We start from the raw sequence: 10,099 nt of genomic DNA, 5'->3' as shown, positions 1-10,099 counted from the left end.
TTCGAAAATCAGGATAGGCATTGTTTGGATATATTAAACACCGGTAGGCATGGAGTAAACGAAAAGAAAGGCTAAAGAAGCCGATTAAAATACATGCAGTTGAAAGGAAAAAAAATTCGTGGCAGACAATCCCAGGACACCAGGTAAAGCTTCCGAAACATCCATATGTAGCCCGCCCACAAACTCCACAAATTAAAAAGGATCTATATTAAAGTGAAAAGTGCCCCAGAGCTATCTCCAGGAACCCTTCGTCCCGGGCTGTAAACTACCCCGTAACGACCCACCGCCTGAAATTGTGGCAGAACTAAGCCGAATCCCTTCTCTGGACGCAAGGCCTATTTGTTTCGCGTCGCCGATTGTCGTCCGTCGCTGGCTATTTGCTTTCATAATGGGTACGGTCCTTGGGCTCAAAACGCTAATCTTCGAATCGTCCTTCTCCTTTTTCACCATCCTCCTCGCTTGGGACGCCGAGAACGTGCTGCTGTTTTCACTAGGAGGGCTTACACTCGTGGTAGCAGTCGGGCTTCGTCGTCGATGGATTCTATTAACAGCAGCCATCGAGGCTAGATTTCCTCCCTGGTGGGCTCCGGAAATGCGTCTCATCGCTGAGTGTATCATCAAGGCGTCACTTTTGTCCATTTTCCATCTATCTTCGTTGTCTGATGACGACCCGCTGACATTGCTTTTCTTGTTATCATCAGCCTCAGAATGGTCAAGAGATTTGCGATTTAGGAAACTGCTATTTTCAATACCACGTAATGGAGAAAGTTCGCTGTCCGACGATAAGGGGAGCCTAGGCAACGCCGAGGGAGCCGGAGATCCGTTCGGCTTCTTGGACAGGAAGCCGGCCTTGAAACGGCTATTCTTCTGGACGATGAGCGAGGTAGGAGGGCTGGGGATGGGTGACGATTCTCTCGAGCCATTCGATGTTCGACGGGGAATGGCCGATGCCACCAAATGCATTGGCTGTAATTGCGGCTCCACCGAGGGCGTATCAGGAGACGATTCTTCAACCTTTTGTGGAGTCTTCTCGAATTCTGCAAGCGTTCCATCCTCTACGTCGTCCTTCCATCTTACACTCCTCTTGTTGCTCTTCGTCTGAAGCTTCTTTGGTGTGAAATTAACACCCTTCTTTGGCCCTATCTTTCTTCTTCTGGGAGAAGGCTTGGCTGGGGATGGGGATACATGGGGTGCTATAGACAGAACCGCTTTGATAGGTTTTGGCAACGATGCGGGGAGCCCCATACTGTTTTGCTTCCTGCGCTTAGGTGTACCCGTCTTGCTTGGTGGGAAAACTTCGATGGGCCGTACGTTCCCATCAGGTTTGACTACATGAGCCGTAGCAGCTGTACTGGACGTGAGGAGTTTTGCAAGAATTTTTTTGCCAGCTGCAACTGCATCCTCCTCGCGAAGCTGCATGATATCGTCAATTGCAGAAACTGTCTCGAAATTGGTTTGCAGCAACATCTGGATCATTGCTAAGTCGCTTCCTTTCTCCTGCTCGGCAATTGCCCCTAGTGCTTCCCTTTCTGCGTTGGCCCTAAGTAACTCCGCTTCCCGCGCGAGGGTGGCAGTATCGACACCATCTGCTATTTCAAGTTCTTGGAGTTGTTTAATACCAATATCCAGTGCAGAGTTAATGCCTCGATCCCAGCTACTTTTTGCAAGCTTCTGGTGATAATGCTGTCTGCTGCCCTCTAGCTCGACGAGAATTCCGTGGGCAGTCTTTCGAATGGCCTGGAGATTGGACAAGGCGGATTCATTTTCAGCAGCATCGCACACATTGTCGAATGCAGCAATCCAGGAGGAGAGGATTGAGATGCGACGGCTGACTTGCTTCAAGCGCAGCATACAATTGACCCTTTCTTCTCTTTCGGAGGCTGAATGTTCATACGCACTGCGCAGGCGAGCCACTCCCTCACGAACTACCAATTCCTTCTTCTCGGATTGTTTCTTAAACTTCGCGAAAGCAATAGCTTCATAATCTTTCTGTTGTTTTTGCAACTCCTTAATCAAAGCCATTTGTTCATCGATTTTAACAAGAAAATCTTTGACATGGCGATTGACGTTATACACATTTCTGGTAATTTTAGTTTGTATGTTCTTTGCTCGGTTTGCATACCGAAGGGTGTTTTGTGTTTCGTCAAAGTGTTGACTGGACGGGCTGACACAGACGATCATTACCGTCTTGCAGTTTCCTCCTAACGAGAATTTTAGCAGCCGGGTGAGTTTCGAATTGCGGTAGGGGACATGATTGCGTTTCCTAGGATCGCATAGAGCATTTATACAACTGCCTAATGCTAGTAAAGATTTGTTGATATTGGCGCCTTCGATCAGCCTCTCCCCTCTGTTTTTTGTTGCGCTCGCTCGCTCACTTCCTGCAAGGTCGATAATGCTCAATGTGGCCATTGTGTGTGGCTCGTTGACATCCGCATTACGCTCTTTTTGCGCTACGTTAATTTGGAGAACGGCATGAGACCGAGATGATGTTGCGTTTGCTTCCGTGGGAGACATAGTGCGAGACTCATTTCCTCTCACAATCATATCCATCACCTCCTGAACGTTCTGAGGATGGTGGCTGGAAAGCCCAGCCACGGAGACTGTTTGGTTTGCGTCTTCTCGGAGCATGAGACCGCCCTTGGGAGGATTGGTGGGACTAAGCAGGTCGCGAATGGTCTCGTTGTAAATTTCCAGGTACGACAATGATACCTCAGTGACCTTTTCCTCTGTTCTATCCGCAATCCGTTCAAATAGTTCTTGCATAGTCAAGAAAATAATACCCGGTTGCTGAGCAGTCCCTGTAATGGTGTGGGTTTTGCCACAGCCTGTCGCACCGTACGCAAAAACGGTGGCATTGTAACCATCCAGCACGCTATCTAGCAGACTCCGAGTTGTTGCTTCATACACATCTCCTTGGCTCGTGTTTTCATCGAAGACTCTATCGAACATGAACGTCTGGTCCTTCACACGCTTTCCATTTGGGACCACGGATTTAGAAAATCGATGTACTGGGTTGTCTTCTGGTGGGTCAAAGACCCTGGTTGACAAAGGTCAGAATATCCAATCCGTAACCGGATAGCAATTTACTCACAAGCACTTATCATCCATGACCTTTACCACAGGTCGAATGCCTTTCTGTATCAGTTTTGGGGTGGGGACGAGGGAGCCGTCCCCGAGGAAGAACATCGAATCATCACATTTCGTAAGCTGTGCAGCTTCTCGTATTGTAAATGGCCTCACCCGAACGGTCACTGAGATAGATGACGCCCCGCTCGAGGCCGCCATGAGGGATAGGTTGTATAAACAGTCTGTGTTGTTTGTATATGCTGTGTAAACTAGTGGTGAAGAATGCAAATGAACAAAAGAACACTAAAGGTTATATAATAGATAACAGTAAAGAAAATGAAATTGAAACTGATATCCCCAAACAGAAGCAATTGACCTCTGTTGAAAGTTAGAATTTGAACGGTGGAACTTTTGTCCTTTTGGAAGGTCTGTTCTCCCTGTCAAGCTCCCAGATCATTATTTACATTTCTGTTGATGCTGGGAAAGTGGAATAGTTGATCCGACGCCGGTTGCCATGGCAGCATCCGTGAAGGTCGTGGATATATTAAAGTTTATTCTGTGAGTTTTAAGACTTTCACCCAAAACCAAGTTTAATTTTGCAGGGATTATATATTGACACGCACTTTTGTTGGTCATAATGCACTTTGATTGAGCCTGAAAGTGACATTCCAGCAAGTTTTGTATTTCTAGATTTCAGACTTCAGGGTCATTGGGCCTATGTGGAATCGCACCAACTGCTTGTTAAAATGGATATAGAGGGATCGTTAGCTGTGACATAAAGCCATGAGCCCTTGTGCGTGAACTGAAAATGCACCTGTAAAATATGGATGATCCAGCTTGTTAGATAGGAACCATGTTCATTTGGTCTTATCGTTCTCAACTATGGAAATCTGCGCTTTGTGCAAAAGGGGGGGGGGTACATGTATGCACACCCTAATGTGCATACGTTGTCCCCGGCAGACAAGCCAACTTAAACTTATCAGCAAGGTCGAGGCAGCCAAGCATCCAAGCAGTGAATATCCAATAAATTTATGCAGCCATCCCGAAACTCCTTACTCCTATCATCACAACAGCGTCATTCGTCGTCTTCAGCGTCATATTTTGCAATCATAACATCCCAGCCAGGGTCGTCAAAACCAATTCCCAGATCATCTTCGTCCTCATCCTCGCCAGGCTTGCGGAATCTGAACGCGAGCGCTTGAGAATCTTTGAGCCCTGCTCCTAAGGGACCTGTGATAATTGACTTCCGGCCTCGCAAAGGTTGCTTGTTCATTCCGTTCCCTGCTTCTCCTGCCGTCGGTTTCAACTTTTCCCAGCCTTTTTCCAAGTTGTTCCTGTCAAGTGGTACACCAAATTCGATTTCAGCTGGATTTTCAGGCACAGTTTGGCCGTTTAATTCTGTAATGCCGCGAATTTTAAGGGCTTTCATGAGTTCTTCTTTTATGGAATCGAATGATTGGGTAGGCGATACAAGGAGAAGGATTGTAACATTATGGTTTTTGAACCTCAGAGTCCATTTGAGCGAATCAGGTTCGCTCTACAGGGGTTAGTAAAATTGTTATACAAGATCAATACCAATTTCACTGCACTCACCATTTCGAATATATTAATCCGTCCAATCCCCAAGCGGGGTTTCGTTCCAGCCTCACTGATTGTTTGTTGCGAATTACGGTGGTTTTCAGTCAGTTCGGGAAGAAAGAGCCACCCAAACAGGGCTAGCGCAAACCAGCAACTAAAATCAAGAATCCGTTAGTATTTACTAACAACCACGGATATTTTTACGACACGGCTTGACCCATATTTGGCGTCAATTTGCTTAATACCTTTGATTTTCGCGCCCTATTTACTTCCAGATTTTGCTTTTCTTTTGGCCTACAAAATTACCGTGCGGGCATAGCTATGGGATCCAAGCAGGATTCCCTGCCTCCAATAGACGGGGATCAAACTTTCAGCACCATTCTCGGCCATGCTAATCCCTCCTCCCCGCGCCTCAGCATCGATCCAATCGTCCGCCTGCCGATTACAGTGGGCGCTGCATTTACTGCCGGCATGGTTTTAGGAGCTGGCCACGGCAGCACGAGAGCGGCATTTCGATACCGTGCTGAGAACGCCCATAGACTACCAACCACAACTATGGGTTGGTACCATTATCACAGAAGCAAGAACTACAAATCATTTGTCGGGGGAGTGAAGGATGGAATGAAAATGGGAATGAAACTTGGAGCTGGGGCTTTTACTTTTTGCTTGTTTGAGGAGACGGTTGACCACGCCCGTCACGGCCAGCAGGATTTCCTTTCCACGGTGACCGCTGGCCTTGCATTCTCGGGTCTTTATAGCTTGCTAGGTGTGTTTGCGATGTGCATTTCATGGCACATATCATCCATATATCCATGCATGTGATGTGTTTTTTTATCAGCCTTTCAACGCTAACCAAAAGGATATAGCTCACCACGACGCATATACAGCTGCACGAACAGCGAAACTTGGTTTGAGATTGAGTCTCACCTTTGGACTGATCCAAGACGCTCTGGCAGCGATGAAAGGAAATCGACCGGGTTATATTGAATTCGTTTACCGAAAATTTCGTTCGGAGAATGAGTCCATTGATACCGCCTAACATTTAGTTAATTGGCTCTTCTTACGACTTCACTCAAAGCACATTTTAAAAGCTACAGTTTCCACTGCATAGAGCATATAAATCTGAAAAAGCTCTTCCTCCACGCGCGGCTATATTTTCCCCAGGATTATGCGACTATACCTCTTGCGACACAGGACCTGAATCTCCCCTCCTTGGTCAACTTAACATTGACAGTCTCTAAAGTCTCTTTCATCCTCGTACAGCTTAGGGCATTGTAATGCGTCAGAATACACTTGCTCGTTTTCAGGGATCCGGGCCCTCTCCACTACGAGCAGAAGAGCTGTTCAGGGTTGTCCAGCTGTCGATTTAAGACTTTGTCCCGCTATCGTGCCGATTGTGTCCGTTCCAATTTTCATTACAGTGTTCCTACCCAGTCAGCAAAAATTACGGCACCGCTGATATCCTGTCAGGGCAACCACCGATGTGGCCAGTGGCCAAGTCGTTAAACTGCTAACGGCCTCAATTTTGGGAGTGTGCCGCCAGTGAATCCAACCGGTAACCTCGAAATTGTTTCCCACGATGATCGTAAGAGATATTGCGCTCATGTCATGCCAGATGACCGGTCAATTTTGGTCTAGAACATGCCTTATGCGATGATGAGATATGAAGAGTTCTCCTTGACGCACTCAAACCTGTAGCCCGGATCAAAGCTATGCCAATTCCGCTGCCCACGCGCCATCTTGGTTAGCACAATGGAACTCTTTGCTAATTTAACAAAGATTTTCGCCAAATTGAACAGCGACTGGTCCGTCACTTGGTGTGTTTCAGGAATTTGGTAGAATCATGGCTGTATAGCCATACACGAAGGCACTGGCTAATTTCCTATAGTCAGTTCGACTCTAGCCACACTGTTCTGTGAAGTTATTTTATTACTTTTGCTTATGGTCCTCTGCAAAATTCTAGTTTCTTCGAGGTACTTTATTTGGCACAATATAACAATATTAGTCCGGTTAACTGTTCGAGGTTTATTCCAAAGATAAAGTTAATCATGTACTATACTTAACATAATCTATCCATAGATACTAAACACTGGGCGGTTTGGAGAATGAATATATAGAAGCAATTTCGATAGCAAACTATCAAACAGTCTTGCCTACCACCAACTTGCTATAAACCCAGTAAATAGACTCAATCTTCCCAGTAACTATGCCGACTCGCAGACAAAAATTAAACCATCAGAACGGCTGCGATGAGGTGTATTGTGCAGTAAAATATTTAGGCGAATTCTACAAAAGCTTGTTTTTGAAACGGTGCTCGACGTGGGTTAGGTATTATTGGAAATTTATCTTATCCGCTCGTCCATGAATATCCTGCCTCTACGGAGTACATCGACATGGTCGGTGACTAGCGGCAATCGTCAACCTCCCTCTGATGACCTGCAGCATTAAATTAGTGGCGTCTGTCCATCATCCAATGTGGAGAAGGGAACAAAAATACACATGAATACAACAAGGAGCATGTCGCAAATGAGGATGACCCGATTTCCATGACAAGTGCAGAGTTGTCAATACTAACGATGACCGGTTTGGTTGGACTGGGAGACATCATCGCGGCGGTAAACACGCCAAACCACTAGTTTGTGGCGCGCGTGTATAACCACACTTGTTGTTGTCAGTTGTTCTGGCCCGTAACGGAGAATGAGCCGTTCGGGACGTTAAGATCAGAAGACACCCGAAAGCAGTCCAACATCGAGTCACTGAGGAGTGCGATGGCTGAGTGACCAATAGAGGTCTGATCATGCTGCTAGCTAGCTAGCTGTGTACTGCTGCGCTGATACTTTTAGCAAGTCTTATATTACGGTGGCCAGCTGATCACATCTACTACATCTGGTCTTCGACGACCACAGGCCCTGGCAGCTGGGCGAAGTGTTGTCCTTAAATAACTGAATATATGCCAGGCACACATTCACTCAGGCACAACAGGCTTAACACGGCTCAACATTAAATAAACCAGCCCCTGCCTGTTGAGAAAGGGGAAATACTATGGAGCAGGACCACAGCCAGGTAAATATTCCAATTCAACAGCTATGGTGATAGTTTCACTGTGCCGGACTAAGCAGAAAAACTGACATTTTATGTGCAGCCGCCTCCCTTCTCGATTCGGCTTCTGGGAGGTGGATCCGACGACGCTACCACCACTTCTCAAAGCAGGAATGACAAGCTCTCGGCTGTCTTCCCTGCATCGTACCGTACATGCACTGATGACCTTGCTGCCCCGAGCTATGATTATATGGCCTGCATGGAAAAAGAGCTTGATGTGCGTAGATTGAATAAAATTTTCAAATGGCTGTGGGTAGTTGGTCGACCCATGCCACCCAGACCTCTTCACTACCAGCTCCTACTTGGGCGCGAAATCTTCGTCACGGAGCAGATGGACATGCATCTTGTCTGGGCGGAGGGTCGAGTATACCTCAAGCCCATCCCACGCTTCCTTCTTGAGCCCAATTTCTGGTCCGAATATCTTTCCTGCCGAGACGATTGCAAATGCCTTGATCATGAGGTTGAAGTTGGCTCACCGGCATCCAGTCAGGAGTGCTCCCATCGAAAATTGCGAAAGTCTGCACTGGGATTCCTGTACTCCTATGCCGCACTGATCTCCCATGAGAGCGATTTTTACATTGCCAAGGACAAACGCCTGCTCCCATCGGGGGAGGACCGATTGACATGGCAAGGATGGAGAACTTTTGTTGAACAACTTGACACGGCACACATCTACCCGAACATCAACCCCCGATTCATATACGGAGAGCTTCGCCTGAGCCGCCTGAATAACATATATCGTTTTACCCAGCGCCCGTTTCTGGGCGGTTATACCAGACACTGGCAGGAATACAAGACCTTCTTTCGGGACAACTTCACATGGTTAGCATCCGCAACAGTATACGCTGCTATTGTCCTCGCTGCTATGCAAGTCGGGTTGGAAACAAAGGGTCTTAGTGACAATGCTATGTTCCATTCAGCATCGTACGGGTTCACTGTTTTTTCCATTTTGGGTCCTCTTGCAGCCACTGGCTGTATCCTCCTTGCATTTTTCCTATTATTTTTGAACAATTTGGTAGTAGCTCTGGCCTACGAGAAAAAAAGATTTTATCATATAAACACCGGCTCGGGGAGACCGTAAATTTCTTCGGTCCTGGTGGGTAGTTAGCATAAGTGTGGATTTTTATGATGCAAGGATACACCGATTAGATAGGTATCTGATAGGGTACAGTTATAGTGTCATGGGTATGCCAGTACCATAGTTCACAATAGTTCGGTAATACGCTCAATGTTCCCGCAACAACTCGTGTGTCCTCCCAAGTTGAAAACTACAAGGTCTGTTGGATATGGGACCTTAGTTCTATACAAGCTTTTGTAGGCCACTCACTCGCTATATCGTTGGTTGCCCTAAGGAACGGACCACGTACCATATGATACCAAGTCTTAGCAGCACTGGGGGAGCTTGGGTGCGTGTGCATTATTCCCGGTGGGCATAAATTCTGCACGAAACGGATGCCAAGCCTACAGCTCTTTGGCTCCACCCCTCGTTTTGCTGGAATCCCATCGTTAAATAGCAGAAGGCGGAAAGCCACTTCGGCACCGGGGTCTTCCTGGCCACTTCAACTCTCAATACCCCTACCCCTTCCTTTGTTTCTCCTCTGCTCTATATCGCATCCGCTAATTATATCGGAATTACTCTTGGAGTTTACGCTGGTTTTGGTGGCGCGCCTGTTTCCTAAAAGCTCCACGGTTTCAAGTTCTTAAATGCTTCGCTGGCCGCGACCCATTGCACCTTCAAGGCTTCAGGCGAATCCGCGACTGGGTTAGATATATATATTGAGAGAGGGAGATACGTCGAGGTAGGCACCTCGTGGACTACCAGCGAAGTTCAAATGCTGTTGGCGAAGCTCTTGGACCACTTTCCTCATTCCCCATTCCTCTCTTGTGACCCTTTTCTTTCCTTTTCTCCCCTCAAGCTATGTTCAGTACTAATTATTATTGAGCGTTGTGCAGGATTAATATTTATTTTAATATTGGTTAATTCGCACATTATGTTATCGTTCTTCCTTTATTGATACGATCCAAAAGACCGACAACGGGGAAATTTTTAAGGAAAAGGAAAATAGAGAAAACAACCTGCCGCCGCATCCTTGCGAAAGATAGAGGAACCATCATAATGTCTTTTCCTCTGGCATAGCCAACCCGGATCCAAGATCTCAGTCGGGCCCAGAAGTACCGGAAACAATGAGAAGACACAGCAGAGGGAGCGGAGCTGCTGTTGTCAGCAAGTCCGTCGCGAGGGGCTCCGATCCGATGTCCCTCATACGCAGGTTCGAGTCAGAGACAAACCCTTCTCGGCCAGTACGTCAGTGTCCCCTGGCCTCGTCGCAAATACAAGGTATGCCGCTCGATTTAG

The 10,099-nt window shown here is 46.9% G+C and overlaps 5 protein-coding genes across 5 annotated transcripts in view; 3 read left to right on the top strand and 2 right to left on the bottom strand.

Annotated features, from left to right (window-relative positions):
* Positions 1-231: 231 nt before the first annotated feature.
* On the bottom strand, positions 232-3,285 carry HCAG_04543 (hypothetical protein; the record flags this gene model as incomplete). The annotated part of the gene is made up of 2 exons (XM_001540653.1): positions 232-3,037; positions 3,092-3,285. 2 exons carry the CDS (start codon positions 3,283-3,285, stop codon positions 232-234), a joined length of 3,000 nt encoding a protein of 999 aa, XP_001540703.1.
* Positions 3,286-4,141: 856 nt separating this feature from the next.
* On the bottom strand, positions 4,142-4,662 carry HCAG_04542 (predicted protein; the record flags this gene model as incomplete). Its single annotated transcript, XM_001540652.1, has 2 exons — positions 4,142-4,603; positions 4,660-4,662. 2 exons carry the CDS (start codon positions 4,660-4,662, stop codon positions 4,142-4,144), a joined length of 465 nt encoding a protein of 154 aa, XP_001540702.1.
* A 303-nt stretch (positions 4,663-4,965) lies between these two features.
* HCAG_04541 (conserved hypothetical protein) lies at positions 4,966-5,683 on the top strand (the record flags this gene model as incomplete). The annotated part of the gene is made up of 2 exons (XM_001540651.1): positions 4,966-5,410; positions 5,532-5,683. 2 exons carry the CDS (start codon positions 4,966-4,968, stop codon positions 5,681-5,683), a joined length of 597 nt encoding a protein of 198 aa, XP_001540701.1.
* A 2,003-nt stretch (positions 5,684-7,686) lies between these two features.
* HCAG_04540 (predicted protein) lies at positions 7,687-8,945 on the top strand (the record flags this gene model as incomplete). Its single annotated transcript, XM_001540650.1, has 3 exons — positions 7,687-7,707; positions 7,787-8,667; positions 8,921-8,945. The coding sequence occupies 3 exons, from the start codon at positions 7,687-7,689 to the stop codon at positions 8,943-8,945; spliced, it is 927 nt and encodes a 308-aa protein (XP_001540700.1).
* A 982-nt stretch (positions 8,946-9,927) lies between these two features.
* Positions 9,928-10,099, top strand: part of HCAG_04539 (predicted protein) — a gene marked incomplete at both ends in the record, with an annotated part of 2,899 nt that continues 2,727 nt past the window's right edge. The window contains one exon of the mRNA XM_001540649.1: positions 9,928-10,081. Within this exon, the coding sequence (XP_001540699.1) occupies positions 9,928-10,081 (154 nt within the window). The remainder of the gene's footprint in view (positions 10,082-10,099) is intronic.

The sequence above is a fragment of the Histoplasma capsulatum genome, genomic scaffold, assembly GCF_000149585.1.
Source record: "Histoplasma capsulatum NAm1 scaffold_4 genomic scaffold, whole genome shotgun sequence".
Lineage (NCBI taxonomy): Eukaryota > Fungi > Ascomycota > Eurotiomycetes > Onygenales > Ajellomycetaceae > Histoplasma > Histoplasma mississippiense.
Note: the sequence above shows the minus strand (reverse complement) of the source record. Positions and strands in the feature narration are given on the sequence as shown.